The 26,712-nt window shown below is 37.6% G+C and overlaps 1 protein-coding gene across 1 annotated transcript in view; it reads right to left on the reverse strand.

Annotated features, from left to right (window-relative positions):
- Positions 1 to 26,712, reverse strand: part of LOC126281761 (microtubule-associated protein futsch) — a 791,323-nt gene that overhangs the window by 8,393 nt on the left and 756,218 nt on the right. Inside the window, exons 8-9 of the mRNA XM_049980959.1 lie at positions 24,387 to 24,639; positions 1,180 to 20,077 (exon numbers count right to left, since the gene is read on the reverse strand). Coding sequence (XP_049836916.1) covers positions 1,180 to 20,077; positions 24,387 to 24,639 — 19,151 coding nt within the window. The remainder of the gene's footprint in view (positions 1 to 1,179; positions 20,078 to 24,386; positions 24,640 to 26,712) is intronic.

The raw sequence follows: 26,712 nt of genomic DNA on the forward strand, positions 1-26,712 counted from the left end.
TTTGTGAGTGGACTTCTGTAGAGTTCTCTCAGGTATTCTAAGCAACAGCACTAAACTTAATATTGGAATTTAAATACTTCAGAAAATATAGAAATTGCAATTGCTTTCTGAGTCATTATAGCCTCTGATGATATATCCAGCAACAGAAGACTACATGTTAGGCAAAGAAATATGCCTAGTTCTAAAGCCTAATGCTTGTAAAACCAAAATCAGTAAGTTCATAAATACCAGCTGTGAAAGTCTGTATCATGTAATTTCTACATGTTTGGAAATATGAAACCCAGAGGCAAAGATAAAGTGTATTCATAGCAGGAAAACATTTAAATTCATATCATATTTATTTGTTTAGTTTGTACACTCTATATGCTGTCTCTCTAGGGTGTGTCTCACAATGGTACCAACACATTTACTAATTAAAGTAAACAATTTACTCTGTTTTTAATAAGGTAAGTGTCTTCAACAGTTCCCTTAAGAGATAATGCATACATTGGAAATTCAAAAAGAAATGAAGGAAATTACTGAAACCAGACCTAAAAAAAAATTATAATGATCTACTTTCAAGCATTGATAATTGCTGATTGTTCATCACAAGTAGCAATAGTGACTGCAACAAGGCATTTGTTGTTAGAACTCTGTATAACTCATTTTCCATGATACATTACTTTATAGGCATTTAGTTAGCAGTTCAAGAGACTAAATCAGGTTGCAGCTCACTCCTGTGTCTGTGTTTGCTTACAAATAGAATTCTTTTTGGACAGCAGTGTTTTCTGGGTGTAACTTATCCAAAAGCAAATTTAGTTATTATTTAATACAGCCTAAGAAGTAGTAGCTTTCCTGATAACTGTACTGAATTAAATGTAGCCTGAGTTTGCAAAAATAGTATACTACAGCTCAGTGCTACCTAATTAATGTTTACAGTAACTGTCTCTCTTTTTAATGTATAATTTGACTCATTCCACATCCGTGAAAGTTCTCCATCATGGGATTTAAAGAACACATGGATGGATGGATGGATGAGGAATAATTGATCTAGGCCTTGGAATGTTCATCACCAGATATAGAAAAGTACTATATATAAAGGATAGTATGAGTAGTTTATCTGTCTTAATATAACTTGTAAAATAATCAAACAAGAATTTGTACTGCTTTTGTTACATACTAAAACTTGTAAGAACTTACCTAAATCCTTATCTTCCCATGTTTGTTTAGCTTCAAGTAGAGCATTGTAGACATCTCGACTTGGTTCTGTGCCACTGAATACATAGTACCTTGCTCTGACTTTCTTGAAAAATTCTACATTGGTGTAGTATGAATTTCCATGATGTGGGACATAGGTTAGGTCAATATATATATGGCCTCCAGGAACTTTCGTGTTTTTCCCAACATCTTTATTTGACACATTCTTCTGTTTTACTGGTGATTCTGAACGCCTAGATTTTGATTCTTTTGCTGACTGTGCATTTGCTGCTTTGTTGTTTTCATTCATTACTAAGTTCTTCTTCATTTGCATAGCTTTCTTTTCCTTTTTTGGGGTCCCGGGCTTAGTAGCTGTGTTGACTTCGCCATTAGTTGTGATTGTGTTAGCAGGTGGTGGTGCAGGTGCTGGGAGCCCAAGTGGTTTCCCCCAACTGCCAATTGGATCCTTCTGTTTGTCGTCCTTTGTATCTTTTTGTGCTGAGTGACCATGCTCAACAGGAAGGTGTGCACTGGTTACTACTGGAGGTATTTTTTGGCTTGTGGCACCCACTCCACTACTGGAAGGAATAATTTTTGTGGTAGCTCCTTTGCTGTCAATATCTTCATGCTTTTGGCCATTTATTCCTGATGACAGCTGTTCACCATGTAGCAGTCCCTCTTTGTAACCCATTGTTACAGTTTTATGCACAGGTGGGCTGTGGAAAGATGACTGGAGATCTTCACCTCTTGCTTCTCTGTGTTCATGAAGTGCCCTTTGGAAGTCCAGTTTCTCATCTGTAGATGTCAACTGCTCTTCTCCAGATGGCAAACTACCATAAAGTGAACTAGTCATCTGTGTGGAACTTACTTTTTGTGAAGGAATGACTTTGGGTGAGTAAAGCTCTACTGATGCTGTAGGACTAGCAGATGTTTCAAATCCAAAATGTGATGGTGGAGAATGTGCAAGTTGTGATGTAATGCTTAGTGGCGATGTAGGGTCATCTTCTTCATCACTGTCACACTGCTGTGAGTCGTGTTTTCTACCAGTCTTCCAGGCATCTGTGGTCATCTGAGAAGTCGTAACAGTAGTACTAACAGTGGAGTGTGCCGAATGCTCTCCTTTATCACTGCCAATGAAGCTAACTGGTCCTGCAATACTGTAACCATCAATTTCTTTATCTCTGGGGGTTATTGATGTGTGAACTACCATATCACCATGTTCATCTCTCTTTGTGGTAACTGTGACAGTACTTTGTTCTTTTCCATCTTCAGAAGTTACTTCCTCTGTAGTGGCTTCAGTTATTTCTTCTTCTCCATCCTTTGAAGAAATTCTTTTAGTAATTGTAGTCACTGTAGTGGTGGTTTTAGAAGTTGCCCCACTGGGTTCATGAGCTTTTCCTAAATCTTCCGAGAAGTCGTCACCATAGTCATCACCTTGTTTTGTTACAGTCGTGTAGGTTTTTGTCATTGTGGTGGTGGTCAGTGGTAAACTTGAGTCAGCTGACCCTGTTGAAATTTTTGTTGTAAAATGATGATCATCAGATCCAGTCTCCTGTTTTAAAATGGTTTTGTATTGTCTTGTTATCTTCCTGGTTACAACACTTCCGTCTTCACCTGTGAAAGTTTCTTCTATAATGGAATCTTTTCCATCCTCACCTTCAGTAAAATCAAGGGGAATGTCACTTTTGCCTTCCGCAGTAGTAAATGAACTGAAAGCAATGCTTTTCTCTTTTGCATCTGGATCAAATTTTAACTCTGTTGTAGATAATGTTTTATCCGTGATGTCACCAGCTTTTAACACTGTTGTTTTGTAATGCTTCACAATTTTCCTTCTTACAGTTCTTCCTTCTTCATCTGTAAATGTTTCTTCTGTGACTGAATCTTTACCGTCATCATCATCTGTCTCTTTCTTGCCATCACTACTAATGTCTCCAATAACATCTTCACCTTCTGTTGTCACTACTGTCTTATATCTTTTCACAATTTTTCTTGTGACAGTTCTTCCATGCTCATCTGTAAATGTCTCTTCAGTGACAGATTCTTTTCCATCTTGGTCATCCAGCTCATCAAGCTGCTCTGTTTCTAAACCATCTTCAGTACCTTCACCATCTTTAGTGACTGTAGTGTAAATTTTCCTCAAGATAGTAGTGGTTGGCAGTTCTGAACCAGTTCCCAGCACTTTTGTTAATTGACTGGTATCTTTTCCGTCAGGTAACTCACTTTCTTTTGTGACCACTGTCTTGTACCGCCTCACAATTTTTCTAGTCACTGTTCTGCCATCGTCATCAGTGAATGTCTCTTCAGAGACAGATTCCCTTTCATCTTGATCATCAAAGCCTGTAAGTTCATCTCTTTCTATGACACCTAGTGCTGTAGTATGTGTATCTGTAGTAAAAGCAGTTGACATCTGTTCCATATCTCTTACATCTTTCTTCTCTATTTCACTAGTGCCTTTATCCTCCAAAGACCCACTTTCTTTCATTACCACAGTCTTGTATCGCCTTACTATCTTCCTTGTTACAATTCTGCCATTTTCATCTGTGAAAGTTTCTTCAGTCACAGATTCTTTGCCATCTTGATCACTTATTTCAATACCATCATCTACACCAACACCTTCTTTTATATCTGTCGTGCAACTTTCGCTGGTAGTTGCAGTTGAGGTTAGGTCTGGGGCACTTATCTTTTCCATTTTTATTGTCATAGAACCTTTTGAATCTGTGGGTTCACCTTCTTGTCTAATGACTGTCTTGTAATGCCTTATAATTTTCCTTCTTACTGTTCTGCCACCCTCATCTGTGAAGGTTTCTTCACTCATAGATTCATTTTCATCCTGATCATCAAACTCCTCTAATTTATCTGTTTCTACACCATCATCTCTATCATCATCTGATTTAATTACTGTGGTGTATGTTTTCCGGGTGAGAACAGTTGGAGACAATTCCGAAGCAATTGTGTCTGTAGCTCTCATCTGGCTAGAGTCTTCTGCATCCACAGAAGAACTTTCTTTTGTTATCACTGTCTTGTACCGCCTGACAATTTTCCTTGTTACAATTCTGCCATTTTCATCAGTGAATGTTTCCTCAGTCACAGATTCTTTTTCATCTTGATCATCTAAGTCAGTCCGTTCTGTTTCTGTTTCATCCCCAATACTCTTTGCTACCTTAGGAGCTAATATAGTGGTATCTTTTGTACCAATGGAGTCACTTCCCTTTGTGACAACTGTCTTATACCGTCTTACAATTTTTCTGGTCACAGTTTTGCCACTTTCATCTGTGAATGTTTCTTCAGACACAGATTCTTTTTCATCCTGATCATCAAACTCATCTAATTTATCTGTTTCTACCCCATCATCTCTATCATCATCTGATTTAATTACTGTAGTGTATGTTTTCTGGGTGAGAATATCTGGAGACAATTCTGAAGCAGTTATATCTGTAGCTCTTATTTGCCTAGAGTCTTCTGCACCTACAGAGGAACTTTCTGTTGTCACCACTGTCTTATAACGTCTGACAATTTTCCTTGTTACAGTTCTGCCAGTTTCATCAGTGAATGTTTCCTCAGTCACAGATTCTTTTTCATCTTGATCATCTAAGTCAGTCCGTTCTGTTTCTGTTTCATCCCCAATACTCTTTGCTACCTTAGGAGCTAATATAGTGGTATCTTTTGTACCAATGGAGTCACTTCCCTTTGTGACAACTGTCTTATACCGTCTTACAATTTTTCTGGTCACAGTTTTGCCACTTTCATCTGTGAATGTTTCTTCGGACACAGATTCTTTTTCATCCTGATCATCTAACTCATCTAATTTATCTGTTTCTACCCCATCGTCCCTATCATCTGATTTAATTACTGTAGTGTACATTTTCTGGGTGAGAGCAGTTGGAGACAATTCTGAACGTTTTATGTCTGTAGCTCTTACTTGACTAGATTCTTCCGTGCCCACAGAGGAACTTTCTTTTGTCACTACTGTCTTATATCGTCTGACAACTTTTCTTGTTACAGTTCTGCCAGTTTCATCAGTGAATGTTTCCTCAGTCACAGATTCTTTTTCATCTTGATCATCTAAGTCAGCCTGTTCTGTTTGTATTTCATCTACAATACCCTTTGCTTCCTTAGGTGGTAATTTAATGGAATCTTTTGTATCGACAGATTCACTTCCCCTTGTGACAACTGTCTTGTACCGTCTTACAATTTTTCTGGTCACAGTTTTGCCACTTTCATCTGTGAATGTTTCTTCAGACACAGATTCTTTTTCATCCTGATCACTGAGCTCTGTGCATTCTTCCATTTCTACACCATCATCAATATCGTCACCTTCTTTTGTTTCAGTCTTCTTTGTTGCTGTAGTAGTTACCAGTTTTGTAGTAGGTTTCTCATCCACAACTTCCCTTTCTTTCGTTATCACTGTCTTATACCTCCTTATTACTCTTCTTGTTACTGTCCTACCTTCTTCGTCTGTAAATGTTTCTTCGGTTACTGATTCTTTTTCATCGTCGTCATCGAACTCCACGATTTCTTCTGTGCCTGCTTTATCTGTGGACACTGTAACACGTGTTTCGCTTTCATAAACATCTTGAGCTGGTTCAAGGGGAGTTCTGTCATCTGTCTTTATATGAGTAGGTTCCATTTCCCCTGTGGACTGAGTTATGTAAGTTCTGTAGTGTTGCACAATTCTTCTTGTCACAGTTTTGCCATCCTTGTCTGTGAATGTTTCTTCTGAAACAGCTGCTTTGTCATCTTGCTTGTCAGTGTCTAGTGGATATTCATGACCTTCAATTATTTTTGTTGTTGTTGTTTTTGAGGATGACGGTAGTACCATTGGTCCTGCTTCAGATGAAAATGGGGGCTGAAATTCTTTTATTTCACCCTTCTCATCAGATGACTCAGTTCTGCTAGTGACTACTGTCTTGTAACGCCTTACTACCTTTCTTGTTACAATTTTACCGTCTTCGTCTGTGAATGTTTCCTCTGAGACGGATTCTTTTGAGTCATCATCAATTTCTTCCAGATGTTCTTCATCTGATAGTCTGTCACCTTTAACTACAGTTGTATATGTTGTGATCTCACCTGATGAAACAGGTATAAATGAACCAGGTCCTGCTTCAGATGAAAATGAGGGCTGAATTTCTTTCATTATACCTTTCTCTTCAGCTGATTCAGTTCTGCTGGTAACTACAGTCTTGTAACGCCTTACTATCTTCCTTGTTACAGTTTTACCATCTTCATCTGTGAATGTTTCCTCTGAGACTGATTCTTTGGAATCATCATCAATTTCTTCCAGATGTTCTTCATCTGATAGTTTTTCATCTTTAACTCCAGTTGTATATGTTGTGATCTCACCCGTTGAAATAGGTATAACTGAACCAGCCATTAGACTTGAAACTGTCTTTTCATCAGGCTTACCTTCCCTGGTCACAATTGTTTTGTATTCAGTTTTTGTTCTTGTTGTTACAATACGACCATCTTTGTCTGTGATAACTTCTCCTGGTTGACCAGTTTTGTCACCAGTCTCATCCACATACATTCTACACTCCACCTCTTTTTCCTGGGGAAGGGCTGTAGTTGTTACCTTGGCAGGCTCTTTCTTGTCAGTTTCAGTATGTTCAGACTTAAGTTTTTCTTTTCCTTCCTTCTCTTCAGATCCAGGAAGATGCATTTTTGCAGAGTCATCCTGTGGCCTTAAGGGTAATGCTTTTGGTGATGCAGGTGTGGAGTCAGGAGTAACAGTTACATATTCTGGAAGTTCTGGTGCATCAAGTTTGGTATAGACTGGTTCTTCCTCCATTCCTGAATCAATGTAGTCTTCTCCTGGAGATGGAGGTGGTTCACCATCTTCATCATCCGATCTATGGTCAGCAGCTGAAGTTGGTAATTTGCTTGTAATCCCATCATCTTTTACTTCTTTTGAAACTTCTTTCACTTTTGAAACAGTAGTTTCTTCAGAAATTCCCAGCTGCTTCTCTTTTCCTATTTCTTGACCTGCGGAAATTTTTTCTGTGTCTTTGAGTTCATGAGAAATTAGTGTATCTGCAGCTCTTTTATCAGTGTCTTCCACTTTTGGTGATAGTCCAGTCTCTTTAATCTCCACTCTCTCTTGCAAAGGTGTTATTTCTGGTTCCACAGATGGTTGTACAGGCATTTTTCCAGGGGCTGGTACATCTAATGTAACAGAATCTGATGTTATGTGTGTAGTTTTCAGGATGTATTCTTTCATTACATTAGTGGTGATAGTTTCCGCTAAATCTTTCGAAATAATGCTGCCCTCCGTCTCTAAAAGTAACTTTTCTGTCTTTAGTTTCTTTTCCTCTTCATCTGTTAGTTGCTTCCCCTTTTCTGAAGACACTGATTTTGAAATATCATCTTTCTTGTCTTCTTGATATACCTCACTGAATGTTTCTGCTGGTCTGTCTGCCTCATATTTTGGTTGACTTTTCACCACTTCAATTGATTCTTCTATTATTTCTCTTTCTCCAGTTGGGTGCTTCTTTTGGTCAATACTTGTAGGAATTTCCTTGCTAGTTTCACTGTCAGGTAATGTCTTCTGTCTTTCTGTTATGACTGACATGACATCAGTGTCCTTGACAGTCTTTTCTATTTCTTGTTGTTTCTCCTTCACTTTTTTCTCATCAATTTGATCTTCTGTCTCAGTAACTTTCTTCTCTTTTGTGCTAACAACTTTCTTAAAGATCTCTTCCTGCTCTTCTCCCAATGATGGCTTTGTGTCCTTAACTACACAAGTTAACCATTCTATAGTTGCTGATGTTTTCTCAGTTTCTAATGAGTCAGCTTCTACTTTAGCCTTTTTATCTTCCTTTTCTACTCCTATCTCTGCCTTGTCTTTTTTACTTATGAGTTCTTGTTCTTGTAGGGATGGTTTTTCTTCTGACATTTGCTCCTCTTCTTTTCTGTGTGAGTCTTTTGTAATTTCTGGCTTTACACCTTCCTGTGGCAAATGTTTAATATCTGACATTTGACTAGATGTAACAGATATTTCTTCCAATTCTTCTGTCGTTTTTGATACTTCTTTGCGAAGAGATTTGTCAGCTTCACTAACTTTGAGCTCTTCTCTCTTTGGTGTCTCTTCATCTTCCTGTTTATCAACTTCTGAAGGTTCTTCTTTTTGCAGCTTGTCTATAATTTCAAGATACGTGGCAGATAAAGCACTTGGTGCTGTAATTGTTTCTTTTCCAGGTCCCATCTTCTGATCAACCTTATCTTCTGGCTCTCCCTTGATAGCTGTCTCTCCATGCATTTTCACTTGTGGTACTTTCTCTTCACTCTTTTCAAGTTCACCGTTAGTTTTGATCACTTCTCCAGGCTTAACTTCCTTTGCTATTGTAGCTGTAAGTTGTGAAGTTTCCTGGAGTGACAAATCAGTTTTAATGTCAAAAATAGTTTCAGTCTTGTCTGAAATTTTTTCGTATGTAGTGACAATCTTTCTTTTTTCAAGGTCATCTATTTTTTCTTCAGACACATCCTTTGAAATAACTAGGTCTTTTTCCTTTTCTTCAACTACATACTTTGGAGCAATTTTTGTTGCAGTTTCCTCCATTCCGACTTTTTCAATGAATTGTTTTGAAGTAATCTTCTCTGTCTCAAGTTGGCCTTCCTTTTCTTTACTAATATCTGTAATGGCTGTCTCTTTTTCTTTCTCTTCTGTCTTTTCTTCAAGCAGTTCCTGTGAAGCAGCTTTGTCTTTCTTAGGTTCCTCTTTCCCTATTACACTGGTAATATCCTCTACAGCTACTGGTTCTCCTTTTTTATCAAGTTCCACAGAGTCCTTCACAATAATACTTTCTTCACCTACTTCTTTCTTCTTTTCTTCAATAATTTTCTCTGTAATTGTCTTCTCTCTCTCATCTTTTTCCTTTTCTTTTTCTGTATGATCTATATGAATCGTGTCTACTTTTTCTCCTTCTTTAATAAGATCCTTTGGGACAACCTCTTTCTTCTCTTCACCTTTCTTTTTTTCTTCAAGCAGGTCTTCTGAAATATACCTCTCTTTTTCAACCATTGTCTCTGAAAGGGGCACATCTTTTACATCATCCATCTTTTCTGTGATTTCCGGTGTGGAACTTTTCTCTTCTACTTTTCTCCTTTCTTCGACAAACTCTTTGGAAGAGGGCATATCGCTCAGGGAAGGTTTTTTTTCTTCTTCAGCCTTTTTAGGTGAAACAATATATTGCTCATCTATATCCTTTGAAATGAGTTTTTCTTTTTCCAAATCTTTGCTTGTGTCTTCTTTAACTTTCTCTGTTGTGTCCTTCAAAACTGCTTTCCCCACTTCCTTAGATTTTTCTTCAACTATTTCATATGGAACAGGTTTCTCTTTTTCTTCTGGCTTTTTCGCTTCCGTAATATCTTCTGGTATAACCTTCTCTTCTTCCTTTTTCAATACTGTGTCCTCTGAAACTGGTTTCTCAGCTTCCTTTGCCTTTTCTTTGGGTATGTCACGTGGAACAGCTTCCTCTTTATCTTCTGGTTTCTTCACTTCTTCACTGATATTGTCTGTAATAATCTTCTCTTCTTCCTTTGTCACTGTTGTGTCCTTCAAAATTGGTTTCTCCACTTCCTTTGCCTTCTCTTTAAGTATTTCATGTGGAACAGTTTCCTCTTTTTCTTCTGGTTTCTTCACTTTTTCAGTGATATCTTCTGTAATAAACTCCTCCTTTTCCTTCATCAGTACTGTGTCCTTTGAAAGTGGTTTCTCAGCTCCCTTTGCCTTTTCTTCAGGTATTTCATGTAGAACAGTTTCTTCTGGTTTCTTCATTTCTTCAGTGACATTTTCTGTAATAACCTTCCCTTCTTCCTTTTTAACTACTGTGTCCTTTGACACTGGTTTTACATCTTCCTTTGTCTTTTCTTCAGGTATTTCAGATGGAACTGTTTTCTCTTTTTCTTCTGGTTTCTTCACTTTTTCAGTGATATCTTCTGTAATAACCTCCTCTTTTTCCTTCATCAGTACTGTGTCCTTTGAAACTGGTTTATCAGCTTCCTTTGTCTTTTCTTCAGGTATTTCATGTAGAACAGTTTCTTCTTTTTCTTCTGGTTTCTTCATTTCTTCAGTGACATCTACTGTAATAACCTTCCCTTCTTCCTTTTTGACTACTGTGTCCATTGACACCAGTTTTACATCTTCCTTTGTCTTTTCTTCAGGTATTTCAGAGGGAACTGTTTTCTCTTTTTCTTCTGGTTTTTTCGCTTCTTCAGTGATATCTTCTGTAACAACCTTATCATCTTCCTTTTTCAATACTGTGTCCTTTGAAACTGGTTTTGCAGCTTCCTTTGTCTTTTCTTCTGGTTTTTCATGTGGTACTGCTCCCTCTTGTGCTTCTGCTTTTTTCAGTTCTTCAGTTACATCTTCTGTAACAACTTTCTCATCTTCCTTTTTCACTACTGTGTCCTTTGATGCTGGTTTCTCAGCTTCCTTTGCGGTTTCATCATGTATTCCAGATGGAACTGTTTTCTCTTTTTCATCCGGTTTTTTCACTTCTTCAGTGACATCTTCTGTAACAACTTTCTCATCTTCCTTTTTCACTACTGTGTCCTTTGATGCTGGTTTCTCAGCTTCCTTTGCGGTTTCATCAAGTATTCCAGATGGAACTGTTTTCTCTTTTTCGTCCGGTTTTTTCACTTCTTCAGTGACATCTTCTGTAACAACTTTCTCATCTTCCTTTTTCACTACTGTGTCCTTTGACACTGGTTTCTCAGACTCTTTTGCCTTTTCATCAAGTATCTCAGATGGAAGTGTTTTCTCTTTTTCTTCTGGTTTTTTTACTTCTTCAGTGATATCTTCTCTAACAACTTTCTCTTCTTCCTTTTTCACTACCGTGTCCTTAGAATCTGGTTTCTCAGCTTCCTTTCCCTTTTCTTCAAGTATTTCTTGTGGAATTGTTTTCTCTTTTTCTCCTGGTTTTTTCACTTCTTCAGTGATATCTTCTGTAACAACTTTCTTTTCTTCCTTTTTCACTACCATGTCCTTTGAAACTAATTTCTCAGCTTCCTTTGTCTTTTCATCAAGTATCTCAGATGGAACTGCTTTCTCTTTTTCTTCTGGTTTTTTCACTTCTTCAGTGATGTCTTCTGTAATAACCTCCTCCTCTTCCTTTTTCACAACTGTCTCTTTCGAAACTGGTATCTCCACTTCCTTTGCCTTTTCTTCAGGTATTTCATGTGGAACAGTTTCCTCTTTTTCTTCGGGTTTCTTCACTTCTTCAGTGATATCTTCTGTAACAACTTTCTCTTCTTCCTTTTTCACTATCGTGTCCTTAGAATCTGGTTTCTCAGCTTCCTTTCCCTTTTCTTCAAGTATTTCTTGTGGACCTGTTTTCTCTTTTTCTCCTGTTTTTTTCACTTCTTCAGCGATATCTTCTGTAACAATTTTCTCTTCTTCCTTTATCTCTACTGTGTCCTTTGAATCTGGTTTCTCAGCTTCCTTTCCCTTTTCTTCAAGTATTTCAGATGGAACTGTTTTCTCTTTTTCTTCTGGCTTTTTCACTTCTTCAGTGATATCTTCTGTAATAACCTTCTCTTCTTCCTTCTTCACTACTGTGTCCTTTGAGACTGGTTTCTCAGCTTCCTTTATCTTTCCTTCGGGTATTTCATGTGGAATGATTTCCTCTTTTTCTTCTGGTTTCTTCACTTCTTTGGTGACATCTTCTGTAATAACCTTCCCTTCTTCCTTTTTGACTACTGTGTCCTTTGACACTGCTTTTACATCTTCCTTTGTCTTTTCTTCAGGTATTTTAGATGGAACTCTTTCCTCTTTTTCTTCTGGTTTTTTCACTTCTTCACTGATATCTTCTGTAATAACCTTCTCTTCTTCTTTTTTCAATACTGTGTCCTTTGAAACTGGTTTTGCAGCTTCCTTTGTCTTTTCTTCTGGTTTTTCGTGTGGTACTGCTCCCTCGTGTTCTTCTGGTTTTTTCATTTCTTCAGTTACATCTTCTGTAATAACTTTCTCTTCACCCTTTTTAACTATTGTGTCTTTTGAAACTGGCTTTGCATCTTCCTTTGTCTTGTCTCCAGGTATTTCAGATACAACTGTTTTCTCTTTTTCTTCTGATTTTTTCAATTCTTCAGTGATATCTTCTGTAATAATCTTCTCTTCTTCCTTTTTAACTACTGTGTCTTTCGTAACTGGTTTTGCATCTTCCTTTATCTTTTCTTCGGGTATTTCAGATGGAACTGTTTTCTCTTTTTCTTCTGGTTTTTTCATTTCTTCAACAATATCTTCTCTAATAACCTTCTCTTCTTCCTTTTTCACTACTGTGTCCTTTGAAACTGGTTTCTCAGCTTCCTTTGCCTTTTCTTCAAGTATTTCTTGTGGAATAATTTCCTCTTTTTCTTCTGGTTTCTTCACTTCTGCAGTGATATCTTCTGTAATAATCTTCTGTTCTTCCTTTTTCACTACTGCGTCCTTTGAAACTGGTTCCTCAGCTTCCTTTATCTTTCCTTCGGGCATTTCGTGTGGAGCAGTTTTATCTTTTTCTTCTGGTTTTTTCACTTCTTCAATGATATCTTCTGTAACAACTTTATCTTCTTCCTCTTTCACTACTGTGTCCTTTGAAACTGGTTTCTCAGCTTCCTTTGCCTTTTCTTCAAGTATTTCTTGTGGAATAATTTCCTCTTTTTCTTCTGGTTTCTTCACTTCTGCAGTGATATCTTCTGTAATAATCTTCTGTTCTTCCTTTTTCACTACTGTGTCCTTTGAAACTGGTTCCTCAGCTTCCTTTATCTTTCCTTCGGGCATTTCGTGTGGAGCAGTTTTATCTTTTTCTTCTGGTTTTTTCACTTCTTCAATGATATCTTCTGTAACAACTTTATCTTCTTCCTCTTTCACTACTGTGTCTTTTGAAACTGGTTTCTCAGCTTCCATTGCCTTTTCTTCAAGTATTTCTTCTGAAACTGTTTTCTCTTTTTCTTCTGGTTTTATCATTTCTTCAGTGATACCTTCTATAACAACTTTCTCTTCTTCCTCTTTCACTACTGTGTCCTTTGAAACTGGTTTATCAGCTTCCTTTCCCTTTTCTTCGGGTATTTCTTGTGGAATAATTTCCTCTTTTTCTTCTGGTTTCTTCACTTCTTCAGTGATATCTTCTGTAATAATCTTCTCTTCTTCCTTTTTCACTACTGTGTCCTTTGGAACTGGTTCCTCAGCTTCCTTTATCTTTCCTTCGGGCATTTCGTGTGGAGCAGTTTTATCTTTTTCTTCTGGTTTTTTCACTTCTTCAATGATATCTTCTGTAACAACTTTCTCTTCTTCCTTTTTCACTACTGTGTCCTTTGAAACTGGTTTCTCAGCTCCCTTAGCCTTTTCTTCAAGTATTTCTTGTGGAATAATTTCCTCTTTCTCCTCTTGTTTCTTCACTTCTTCAGTGATATCTTCTGTAATAATCTTCTCTTCTTCCTTTTTCACCACTGTGTCCTCTGAAACTGGTTCCTCAGCTTCCTTTATCTTTCCTTCGGGCATTTCGTGTGGAGCAGTTTTATCTTTTTCTTCTGGTTTTTTCACTTCTTCAGTGATATCTTCTGTAACAACTTTCTCTTCTTCCTTTTTCACTATTGTTTCTTTTGGAAGTAGTTTCTCAGGTTCCTTTATCTTGTCTTCAGGTATTTCACGTGGGACAATTTTATCTTTTTCTTCTGGTTTTTTCACTTGTTCAATGATATCTTCTGTAATAACTTTCTCTTCTTCCTGTTTCACTACTGTGTCAGCTTCCTTTGGCTTTTCTTCAGATATTTCCTGTGGCACAGTTTCCTCTTTCTCTTCTGGTTTTACCTCTGCTTCAGTGATATGTTCTGTAATAACCTTATCTTCTTCCTTTCTCACTATTGTTTCCTTCAAAAGTGGTTTCTCACCTTCTTTTGCCTTTTCTTCTGGTAAAGCGCGTGGAACAGTTTCCTCTTTCTTTTCTGTCTTTTTCAGTTCTTCTGTAATATCTTCTGTAATAACCTTGTGTTCTTCCATTTTCACTATTGCATCCATTTTCTCTGGTTCTTTTACCTTTTCTTTATCCATTTCCTTAGGGATAGTTATTTCTTTTTCCTCTGCTTCCTTCATTTCTAAAACAGTTGCTTCTGTTACAGCTTCACTTGTAACTTTCTTCTCTTCCTCTATCATCTCCTTTGAAACTATTTCCCATTCCTCCTGAATCATCTCTTCTATTTCTTCCTTTGGTAAACCTGTGTCTTTTGCTTCCTGTTTTTTAACATGTTCAGTGATTTCAGGAACAATTTTCTTTTTGTCTTCTATAATCATTTTTTGATCAATTTCCTTTGAAATTCTTTTCACTTCATCATCAGATTTTATTTTGCTTGTTTCTTTTGATAGTAGTTTCTCAGTCACATCCAGCTGTTTTATTTCTTTGGTGATTTCTTCTGGAACAACTTTCTCCGTCTCTTCTATCTTTTCTTCAGCCATCTTCAGTGAAATATCTTTTTCTTCCTTTGCTCCCTCTTCAACAATTCGTTTTCCAGTAACTTCAACTTTTGCTTTTTCTTCTTCCTTCTTTTCCTCATCCACTTTCTTTATAGTTATCTCTTCTGCCTTTATTTCAACCCTGTCATCAGAGGGAGTTTTTTCTTTTACTTCCAACTTAGTTATATCCTCTGTAATGACTCTGTCATCAGCCTTCTTCTCCACAACCTGCTCCTTTAGTACTACTGTCTCTTCTTTTGTCTTGAGTTCAGAAATTTCTGTAGGAGCAGGTTTCTCTTTTTCTTCTAGTGGCTTTATTTCTTCAGGTATATCTTCAGTAATAACTGCCTCTTTGTCTTCTCCCTTATCTTCCTCTGCTGCCTCCTTGGAAACTAGTTTCTCTTCTTTCATCTTCTCTTCAGCCTTTTCCTTTGGAGCAGGCTTCTCCTTTTCTTCTGCTTTTAACATTACCAATGCCACATCCTCTGTAATAGCTTTTATCTTTTCTTCAGACTCTTTTTCCTTCTCTTCAACTAATTCCTTTGATACAATTTTCTCCATTTCCTGTGGTTTCTTAATTTCTGTGGTGAGGTCAGCTTTGATAGTTTCCTCTCTCTGAATAGCCTCTGCTGAAACACTTACATCCTCTTTGACAGTAATCTCTTCAACTATCTCCCTTGGGGAAAGTTTCTCTTTATCTTCTTGTTTTTCAGTGATATCTTTAGTAATTACTTCTCTCTCATCTTTCTTCTTTTTGTGAATAATTTCCTCTGACTCTATTTTCCTATCTTCTTTTGCTTTATCTTCCACCATTTCCATTGCCTGAATTTTCTCTTTTTCTTTGAGTTTATCTGTTTCTTCAGTGGTGTCTTTAGCAACTATCAATTGCTCTTCCGTCTCCTTTTCTGGAATCTTCTCCTTTGAAATTTGGTTTTCTTTCACTTCTTTTGGTGAAAGTTTCTCTGTATCTTCTAGTTCTCTTAAAGATTTATCAATCTCTTCTTTCTGTTTGTCCTCCGGCTTTTCTTTAGCTACATCTTTGGACAAAAGCTCCTCCTGTTCTTTTAGATCTACAATGTCTTTCTTTATCTCTTCTGCAATTCTTTTTTCCTTTTCTTCTTCTTTCTTGTCCTTTGTCTTAATTTCATCAAGTTCCTCCAATGAAACTTTCTGTTTGTCTTCCAGTTTTGGTATAGCTGCTATGATATCTTCTGTAACAATTTCTCTTTTTTTTGTTATGTCTACCAACTCCTTCAAACCCATTTCCTCTCCTCCTTTTGTTTCATCTTTAGCTACATCCTTTTGAGTAGATTTCTCTTTGTCATCAACTTCCTTCAGAACATCTTTGTCTCTCTCTCCCACCTTTGGAATTTTAGCCATGATATCTTCTGTATCAACTTTCTCTTCCTTTTCCTCTACCTCAATCATCTCCTTTGAGATGGTTTCATCTTCTTCTTTAATTTTCTTTTCAAGAACTTCCTTTGGAGTAGACTTCTCTTTACCTTCTAATTGTTTGATTTCTTCAATAATGTCTTCTTTAACAACTCTTTCTTCTTTCATTTGCTCCTCACCCATTACTTTTGATACTTCCTTGTCTTTTATTGTCTCCTCAATATCTTCTTTTGGAACAACTTCCTCTTGTTTCAGTTTTTTAATTTCTTCACCTTCTGTGATGAGTTCATCTTTCTCTGCTACCTTCTTTGCCTTGACTAACTCATCTGAAATAATTTTCTCATCCTGCATAATTACCTCTTGAGTAATTTCCCTTGGAACAGGCTTTTCTTTGTCTTCCACTTCCTTAACTTCTGTTGTAACATCTTCCTTTACATCCTTTTCAATCTTTTTTTCTTGAATAACTTTATCCCCTTCCAGTTTTTCAATTCTTTCGGTGACATCTTCTGTAATAACTTTCTGTTTCTCTTCTCGCATCTTTTCCTGGGCAACATCCATTGGAAGTGGTTTCATTTCATCCTTTCGTTTCTCTTCATGCACCTCCTTTACATATGTTTGTTGCAGTGTTGAAATTTCTTCACTAGTAACTTTCTCCTTTAATTTTAGTTGATCTGAAATAGTTTCCAGTTGTTCTTCTATGTATTTCTTTTCAGAAGATATGTATTCTGCACCAATTTCTTCTCCTTCTGTTTTCTTTTCTTCTCTCATTTCCTGTAAGGCAACTCTGTCATGAGCAATGTCTTTTTCTAAAATTGCAGCATAATCTATTTCTTTCTCTACAGCTTTCTTGGATTCTTCAGAGAATTTTTCTTTTAATTCGTCTACTTTCTCTTTTGTAGCTTTTAGATCTGCATATGTCTGAAAGGTAGCTTCCAGAAGTTTTTCTTCTGATATCACCATAACAGGTTTTGACTCATCAGTAGCCTTTGCTATGTCTTCCTTTGGCACAGGTTCTTCAAGTTGTGCCACAGAGACTGGTTTCACTGATGGTTTTGCTACATCAGATATTTCTCTTTTTACATGTATAATGTCTTCAATTTCATCAACAAATCTTTCCTCAGGTGCTATTTTGACTTCTTCAACTTCTTTCTCATCTTCAAACTGTTTTAAAGATTCTTTCAGTGTGTCAGCCTTTCCTGTATCTATTTTCAGTCTTTCTTCTGGAGCACCTACCTCAGGTATGTAGTCCTTGATCTCTTCAGTATCTTGTTGTTTTTTCGAAAGTTGTACTTCATATTTTGTTCTATGAAAGTCTCTTACAAAATCATCAGCATCATACATACCAGGGTCAACTTCCTCATGGACTGGCAAGTCAGCAACTTCATCAGGTGTTTTAACGATGTCTCTTTGATGAATAATCCCATGAGCAATGTGAGTTTCAAAAATTGGCATTACAACTTGTGGCAGAGTAGTTGGCTGCTCTAGACGTGTTACTGCTTCTGCCACTGGTTTTTCTTTCTCCTTTGTCTCTTCTTTCACATATTTTTCTTCAACGATTTCCTTTATTTCATCTAGAGGTATGCGTTCATCTTCAGGAAGTGTTGGTGCTGTTGTAGCAGCAGATTCTATAGTTGTAGACACCTTTTCATCTGGCTGGCTTTCCTCTGCAATAAATTTCTGCTCTAGTATTTCTTTTGAGGGAATCTCTTTCATTTCATGACCTCCATCATCAAGCTTATGGTCAGTGTCTGTAGTTTCTCGGACTTTCTCTGAAGAAACATCTATTTTCTCTTCAGGACTAATTGATGATATTTCTTTGAGATCTTCACTTGTTTCAGGTTCTTTCTTGCTCTCAGACAGTTCCTCTTTCTGTATATCTTTATCTGATTCTTGAGACACTCCAGGCTTTCTTTCATCTTCAAATTTTCCTTTAGTTACTATTTCTTTTGCTGATGAAATAATTTCCTCCACTTTCTCCTCAATGTGATCTTTTGTAATTTCTTCCTTCAATGGCTTAGCAGCTTCTTCAGTAACACCTTCTGTTTCTTGCTCTTTTATTTCCTCAACATGTTCCTCCCTCATTTTTTCAGTTTCAGTTATTTCTTTTTCGGCTTTACTTTTAAGAATTATATCTACCTCTTTTTCCTTTATTACGTGTTCCTTTTGAGATTCTACTTCTCTGTGCATTTTTGTATCCATCTCTTCTTTTTCTATATCTTTCTTGGTCTTTTCTGTTTCAACTTCATCTAATAAGTGCTTCTGAAGCTCCCCTTCATCTTCTTCCTCAACATCAATATCTTTGTTGTCAAAATCATCTGGTAAATGTGATTCAATACTTTCTTGTTCTTGGTAGGATTCCACATCTTCTTTTTCAACAATTAAGTATTCATCCTCCTCATCTTCCTCTCCTTCTTGCTCCTCTTCTTGTTCTTCTTCTTCTTCTTCTTCTTCTTCTGTTCCTCTCCCTTCTTCTTCTTCTTCTTCTTCTCCTCCTCCTTCTATCTTTTCTCTCATCAGTTTCTTTACTTCTGTTTCAAGTTCAGCATGTAATGATTCCTTTATGTCAACAGGTCCTTCCTCATCCTCAATTTCTTCAGTTTGTTCCTCTTCTGTAGCCTCTATATCTTCCTTTTCATGCATAAGTTGCCTGGAATCATCTCCTTCTTCAACTTCAGATTCTTTTTCTTCAATTTCAGACTCCTTCTCTTCAAGTTCGGTTTCCTTCTCTTCTATCTCAGACTCTTTATCTTCAACTACCATCTCTTTTTCTTCAACTTCTACTTCTTTTTCTACTGTTTCTTCATCCATTTGTTTTTCCTTTCCTTCTATAGTAGGAATGTCCTTAATTTCTTTCTCTCTAACTGAAGTTTTGTCTTCTCTTTCTGTAACTTCTTGTTGGTCATCAGTTGGTGACTTTCTTATAGTTTCACTGTCAATTTTTTCAGTCTTTTTCTCAACATAAGTCTCTTCAAGGGGTTTGTCTAAAAGCTCCTTGGAGATATCTTCCTTTGTTATGATCATTTCTGATATGTGGCCATTTACAAGGGGAGTTTCCTGGACTTTTCCTGTTTCCTTTGCTTTCACAACAGTTTCTACTTCAGTAGTTGATGGGGTTGATACTGCAGATGAGTCAGCAGTAATTTTTCCAGTTTCAACCTTTCTTTTTCTGATTACAGCTTCTTTTTCTGATTTGACAGATGGAGTTGGTGTGCTTTTGGCAGAAGAAGACTTGGCTGGTGAACCCGGTGATTTTGCTGCTATCTTAGCAGGTGAGCTGGGAGTTGCCTTTGGTCGCCTGCTCACAGGCTTCCTCTCAGCTTTTGCTGCTGGTTCTTGCACTTCCTTCTTAGCAGCCTTTGATGTAGTCAATTTAGAGGCTTTTGAAATGTGATATTTTGATTCTACGACCTTCCGATTATTGGCTTCTTTTGCACTTTTTGCTGGAGTGGAGGTTGGGGACGGTCTAGTTCTACTCGATGGTCGAGCATGTTTTATTGGCTCTGGCTTTGGTGCAACTCCGTTAACTTTATGTTCAACAGATTTTTTAGGTGTAGTAGGAGAAGATTTTATGTCAGTCTTTTTCTCTGTTACACTAGAGGTTGTAATTGTTGTCCTCTGTGCTTTCCTTTCTATGGAACGGGTGGATTTGGTTTCAGTTCGTGTTTTCACTGTGGACGTTTTCATTTCTGTCTTTGATTTGTGTTCCCCCTTCATTCTCACTACTTCTGTCTTGGATGTCTTATCTACTTTTGCACTAACTTTTTCTGTGTCAGCAGTCTTAACTATATCAGTCTTAGTTTTGGGTGGTTCGGTTTTTGCGGGTAAGCGTTCGGGCTTGGCCCTTGACGGTGGCGGGACAGGCTTTGCTGCTGGAACCTGAGGAGGTGCAGCTGTGGGGGCAGCTGGGGGTGGTGTGGCACTTGGGGGAACAGTCTTGCTAGGCTGCACGGGTTTCTCCACACCCGTGACGGGGATTGTCGCACTTTTGGGAGCGGCTTTATCCACGGGCTTTGATGGCGGTGAGGCCTGCTGCTTGGCAACTTCTCCTGGCAGCAGCTTATCAATGACCGCAGGAGCAGCTGACCGTAACTGTGGACCAGAAAACTCTGTCTTAAAATATGCCATATATATATATATGTGCGGATGGATATATGTGTGTGTGTGCGAGTGTACACCTGTCCTTTTTTTCCCCTAAGGGAAGTCTTTCCGCTCCCGGGATTGGAATGACTCCTTACCCTCTCCCTTAAAACCCACATCCTTTCATTTTTCCCTCTCCTTCCCTCTTTCCTGACGAAGCAACTGCCAGTTGCGAAAGCTCGTAATTCTGTGTGTGTGTTTGTGTGTTTTGTTCATGTGCCTGTCTGCCGGCGCTTTCCCGCTTGGTAAGTCTTGGAATCTTTGTTTTTAATATATATATATATATATATATATATATATATATATATATATATATATATATATATAGAGAGAGAGAGAGAGAGAGAGAGAGAGAGAGAGAGAGAGAGAGGGAGGGAAACATTCCACATGGGAAAAATATATCTAAAAACAGAGATGATGTGACTTACCAAACAAGAGCGCTGGCAGGTCGATAGACACACAAACAAACTCAAACATACACGCAAACTTCAAGCTTTCGCAACCAACGGTTGCTTCTTCAGGAAAGAGGGAAGGAGAGGGAAAGACGAAAGGATGTGGGTTTTAAGGGAGAGGGTAAGGAGTCATTCCAATCCTGGGAGCAGAAAGACTTACCTTAGGGGGGGGGAAAAGGACAGGTATACACTCGCGCACACACACACACACATATCCATCCGCACATACAAAGACACAAGCAGACAAGTGTCCTACACTTCATTCAGTCAGTATCTCTCTCCTACTTTTTGATCTCTACAGAGGATCAATTTCTGTACTCCATCAAATATGCATCTCTGGTATAAAGTAAATTAGTATAGTCTATTTCCAAGCAGAATTAAAGTTTGTTGTACTTCTCCAGTTTAAGCAGTAAATTTTGTAAATTTTGTTGTTTTTTTGTGTCAGAAAGCTTCTGGAAATATTTCAATTGTCTACATTCTGAAATAAGATCGCTATTCTGCATCAGAGACATCATTTCAAGATTTATTACAATGGTATTCGACCACACTGAAGCAGTGGAACATGGCAGAAAACCATCTATCAATGCTACCAAGTGCTATAATATTAAGGTCCAAAAAATTTATTACAGATTTACACTACAATGATCAGTCTTTCATATTCTTCTGTATCACTCATTATCCACAACTAGTAAGTAATTTTGAGGCCAAATGAAAGCTTCTACCCAGATAAAGCAGAGAAGAGAGATATCTTCAATGGGGTTGAAAGACTGAAAGATTATTAGAGGAATGAATATTTTATGCATAATGCATGTCAAACACTGTCATCATAGCATTAAAATGAATGAAGCAAACTACCTCAAGTTCATTTTTTTATCATTTTACTCCCTCTGTCAGAAAAGTTCCATGACAGTTTAAAAAATTTTTATTTCTTAGTTTGCAACACTAGAAAGGATCAAAGTTGTTTTTATACTATCAGGTATGTATGTTGCTTTGAAACGATATTGGTCATGTGGCTGTGCTGTGCTTAGAAACACACTGTTTTGATTCTTGGTGCATAGTTATGTTGACACAATGGATGCTATGAGCAAATAGTGAACATTGAGTTCTGAGGTAAGCTCAGGAAAACCCCAATGAGACATGGACAATGATTAAGCAAGTACTTGCAGGCAAGACACTTTCAAGAAGTTGTGTTTTAAAGTGGCACAAAAGGTTTCCTGTAGGCAGAGATTCGGTGCAATATGATCCCAGACCTAGTTGCCTTTCTATAGCATGTACCAAGACAAACATGGAGCATGTAAGGCAGTTATTTCAGAGAAGACCATCATGTAACTGTGCATGTGATATCAGTAGAACTTAATTTGAATCGTGGTGTGTTCAATAAGATTTTGCACAAAGATTTAGGGGAATGGAAGCTTAATGCAAAACTCATCCCTCACACACTAGAATATGAACAGTAGGAGGAAACATGAAGAATTTCTGCTGAACTACAGGATACAGCCAGAGGTGATCCCCTCACACAAAGCATTGAAAGAGCTGAATGCCAGAGTCCTGGATCACCAGCCTCAAAAAAAGTCAAACAACATTTGGAAACAAAGACAATGTTGATCACATTCTTTGATAGTAAAAGATTAGTTCACCATGAGTATGTTTCTCCAGGTCAAACAGTGAACCAAACTCTTTACATCGAAGGCTTGAAACAATTGCAACAAGCTATTTGACATCACCACTTTGATTTGTGACACTCTCAAGACTGGTTCTTACTGCCTGGCAATGCAAGACCCTCTACTAATTTATTTGCTACCAAGTATCTGGCAAGACATTCTGTTATTGCCATCTCACATTTGCCATATCTGTCAGACCTCCCACCTTGCAATTTATTGCTTTTTGTTTCTGTGAATGAAAAGGCAACTGAAAGGAAAGCTTCATCAGGATATCGCAGGCATCCAATGGGCTGTGGCAAATGAGCTTACAAGCATCAATGTTGAAAATTGTCTTGCTTGCTTCCAAGACCTCCAGAAACTAAAATTTTATTCATGGCTGACAATCAATAATAAGTAATAATTTAATAAAAATTTGTGCAGCTGATGACTTATTATTTCTATTCTTAAAACATCCAAAAATGTTGGCAATTGTGTGTAGATAGCCAAAGGGACTACTTAGACAGCAGCTAGGATCATTATTTCATAAGTTCATTTTCTATTTTTAAAAGAGACCTACCATGGAACTTTTCTGACAAAGAGAGTATTTTGATGTTCAGTAACATGTATCTGTTTTGAGCTCTCTTGGCTCATTTTCAGTAGTGATGTATAAAGTATTTTCATGTTTACGGGTACTAAGGACAAGTTGTTGATAATCTAAAGGAGAGGTAGCTTGAATGAATTAAAAGGGTACAAAAGCAAACAACAGATAAGGAAGTGTAGAAAGGAATGTTGGAGAAATATGAATGGAAAGAGAAGAGCAGGGATGATATGACACACAAAGAGAAAGGTAATACCAGAAAGGGAAGTAGAGAGAGAACATGGAGGGGAAGGGGGAGAAACTAGCATGGATTAAGACTAAATGCAGCAAGAGCCATATGATGTAACTGGAGTACCAAGTTCATGATGTATTGTTCATGAATATGTGTCAATTGATCACTGTTGTAGATGCTTGTCCATTGGCATTCACTGTGACAGGTCTAGGTAGTTTTCCTTTTAATTTAATTTATTTTTCAATTCATTTTCCATTTTGGCGCTTAGTGAGTGTTCTCTTCATACCTCACATATTTTAATATTCTCTCTTTCCCCTCTCTCTTTCCATTATATGAAGTTGTGTTAATGGAAATGGTTTATGCCAACAATGCAAATTCCACAAGTTCTGGGTTTGTATGTTGACAGCAAATGAATAAGACACCATTAACTGTTGCTATAAATTAAAGAGCATGTTTAAGTTGCATCTTAGCTGGTAAGTGAAATTAAAATCAGTATTTTATGGATATTATGTACAAGCACCTCTTTGTTTTTCTTTTATCATCATCAGATGTGCTTTGCTGTTTTATAGCATATAATTGTCAGTTTTGTTGTATTGCAACATTTATATTAAAATTCGTTTCATTATTGTGTGATCTAGAGTAGACTGAAAGCTGATTTTGGAAAAATACTTTGCTTTTCATGTGCTAATCCAACAGAATAACATTATAGTGGTATTCCTGACACATACCCATGTCTGTCTTTGTTCTATATGGCCAGTGAATAGAGTGGTTGATTCTTTTATTCAACTTACTATTCCTATGGCACACATTCACCTTATCTGTTCATTTGTGCAGAGTGATGTAAAATGCTGTAAACTTAGTTGTTGAGCAATTTATTTTCTGGTGAATGTTTGTTTCTGTTCTGAGTAAAATCTTACCATGTCTGTATGTAAACATATAAAACAAAAGGCACACACTTGTATTAGGCATATTTTGATGTGTGTTTATGTGGGACTGGTTTTTTGAGCGGCAAGGAACTTCAGTCAACACTGATGATATGTTGGTAACAAAAAAGCAAAATATGTGTGGAGATGTTAAAACAAAAAGCACGGGCTTAGCTATAAACTGTTTTCTTAATACATGCAAAATGGCTTTGTGCAAACCAAGAAATGTTAACTGTTTAATAATAAAAGAAGTTAGGTAACAAAAGCAATTTCAAAATTCTGCTGTCAAACATCAACATGTAATAAGTTAAAATAACTAAGCAGAGTACCACCAACCATAATTTAAAAAAATGTTTCTTGCTCCTTCCATAATTAAAATGCAGATCTACAAAGTATTACGGAAAGAGGAATAGCACCTGCTGCTTGCGGCTGCTGATAGTAACTGCTGATGTGGACGGTGAGAGAGACTTTGCAGAGCAGACCGGGTAACGAAGGAACTGAAGGTGTCGGAGCTTCTCTATGCCCTCGAAGATCTTGTGCTGCGGTGCAGATCCAGGGAACAGAATACGTGTAATCGTATCGTTCGGGTTCGCCGGCTGCCACACGAGCAGCGCGCATATAGAAACTAGATTTTGCAGTGGGAAAGCGAACTCACTGCCAGAGCTTTTCCTGTGGATCATCATCTTCATATTAGTAACAACATAGTGAAAATCATAATACAGGCACATGAAGTACATTAAACAGCACCAAAAAGCAGGGCAAAGTGCAAATTGGAGCGCTTAATTACATCCTGACTATGAAAAAAATACCCATAACAAGTAATTACTGAGGTACTGAAATTGAAGATACACCAAGAATCTCTTTTGTTAAACACAAGGAAACAACTGATTGTGGATGGAATTACATGATCTGGCTGAATCATTCTACTGTTTGTCAATCCTGGTTCTGGATCCTTATGGTGGTGTTCATGCTGTGGATATCTTCATCTGTAAAAAACTCATCTGCCAGAGCAATGCTGTGCAGATGTGTGTTTATTCACATGATTGAGTAATCTGGACCAACTTCACGTTTGAATAGTCACACACATGGTCACAATATCTCATTTCTATACTCCAGGGCATTAATAGTGTTTCAATGATTATTGATATGTTATGCCTCAGGTGCATATTTGAGGTGTCTCCCCACACCAGGACACCACCACCACTACCTCCACCACCACCACCACCACCACAAGCACATTGGTCTTCTTCTAATATATTCTCAAGTCAGGTGTTGCATTGCACATTGACAGGACCAGAGCTGTTTCTCACTTGTGTCAAATACCACGGCCCTGATACTTTCTTTGAAAAGGACACAACTCATTTCATACATGTGGTACATAAAATGAGTCTGTTGAACTGCTAAAAATCCACCTCAATGATATTTATGATTGTTACAACATGACTCAACAGGCACGATTTATTTTGTGATTCAAGACTGTAATAAAGTGATGGCAAACGTCCTATTACTTTTGTTTGCATAAGCGAATGCAACAAATAAAAAAATACGAAATTTGACACTATAATAGGTCCTTGAATCAAAAAGTACTAACGTAGTCTTGGAAACTTAAGTTTTAGTTCGGAAAGGCACTAGAATATTGTGACTAAAGATTGCATATTCCAGCCCCTAGCCTTTTGTGCTATGTTCCACTGCCTATGGTGCCAACATTAATTCTGGCCGCTGCCCAGTTCCCACAGCTGCATGGATTCGTTGCGCTCAGTATACTTCGACAATTTTATACACACACTTTCTGTAAATTCTCTTGGGATGTACAGTCAGCACGGGCTCAAGACATCCATTAAGCCATGGACGTTACAGTAAGTTAGGGGACCAGAAAATAATAAGTGTTGCAGTGATAAAAAAAAATGGAAGTGTAGAACTTCTATAGTTCAATTCTTTTATCTTGCCATGTCTGCCCAGACGCGGGAGATTGCTGCGTTGCCAGTTGCACGCGCCAATGACCGCAGTGCTCGCCTGTGCAGACACACGGTGTTACGACTGCTTTGACACACTTTGTCATTCGATTTCATAAAAACTATTTGGCCCAAAAATTTGATTTTTACACATCATCTTGACTGATAGCTTCCCCCCATAAATGACTCAAGTTTGTTTGAATGTTCAACGCAGTTATTGTGCAGCATTAGATGTAGCAAACCATTGCACGAAATTTTGAAGAATTTGCAGAGGTAAAAGTCCATAGCGTATACTTTCCGTATGGTCGATTTTAATTGCAAGTAGAAATTTCAAAAAATTACATTCCAACGAATAAAATTCATGTAGTAAGACACTTTGATATTGTTTTTAAATAAAGAACATGTTAAGCACCAAACAAGGTCAGAACTCGGAACCTTTCATTTAGCTTTCAAACATTTTAACCATTACGCTAACGCAGCTCAGAGTACAATTTGTATCCCGGCGGACTCACGCAATCACGCAAAATACCGACAGACACTGTTGGTATAACTATGAATTACTTATGTTACTTCTACATCTACATTTATACTCCGCAAGCCACCAAACGGTGTGTGGCGGAGGGCACTTTACGTGCCACTGTCATTACCTCCCTTCCCTGTTCCAGTCGCGTATGGTTCGTGGGAAGAACAACTGTCTGAAAGCCTCCGTGCGCGCTCTAATCTCTCTCATTTTACATTTGTGATCTCCTTGGGAGGTATAAGTAGGGGGAAGCAATATATTCGATACCTC

Source organism: Schistocerca gregaria, chromosome 7, assembly GCF_023897955.1.
Source record: "Schistocerca gregaria isolate iqSchGreg1 chromosome 7, iqSchGreg1.2, whole genome shotgun sequence".
NCBI lineage: Eukaryota > Metazoa > Arthropoda > Insecta > Orthoptera > Acrididae > Schistocerca > Schistocerca gregaria.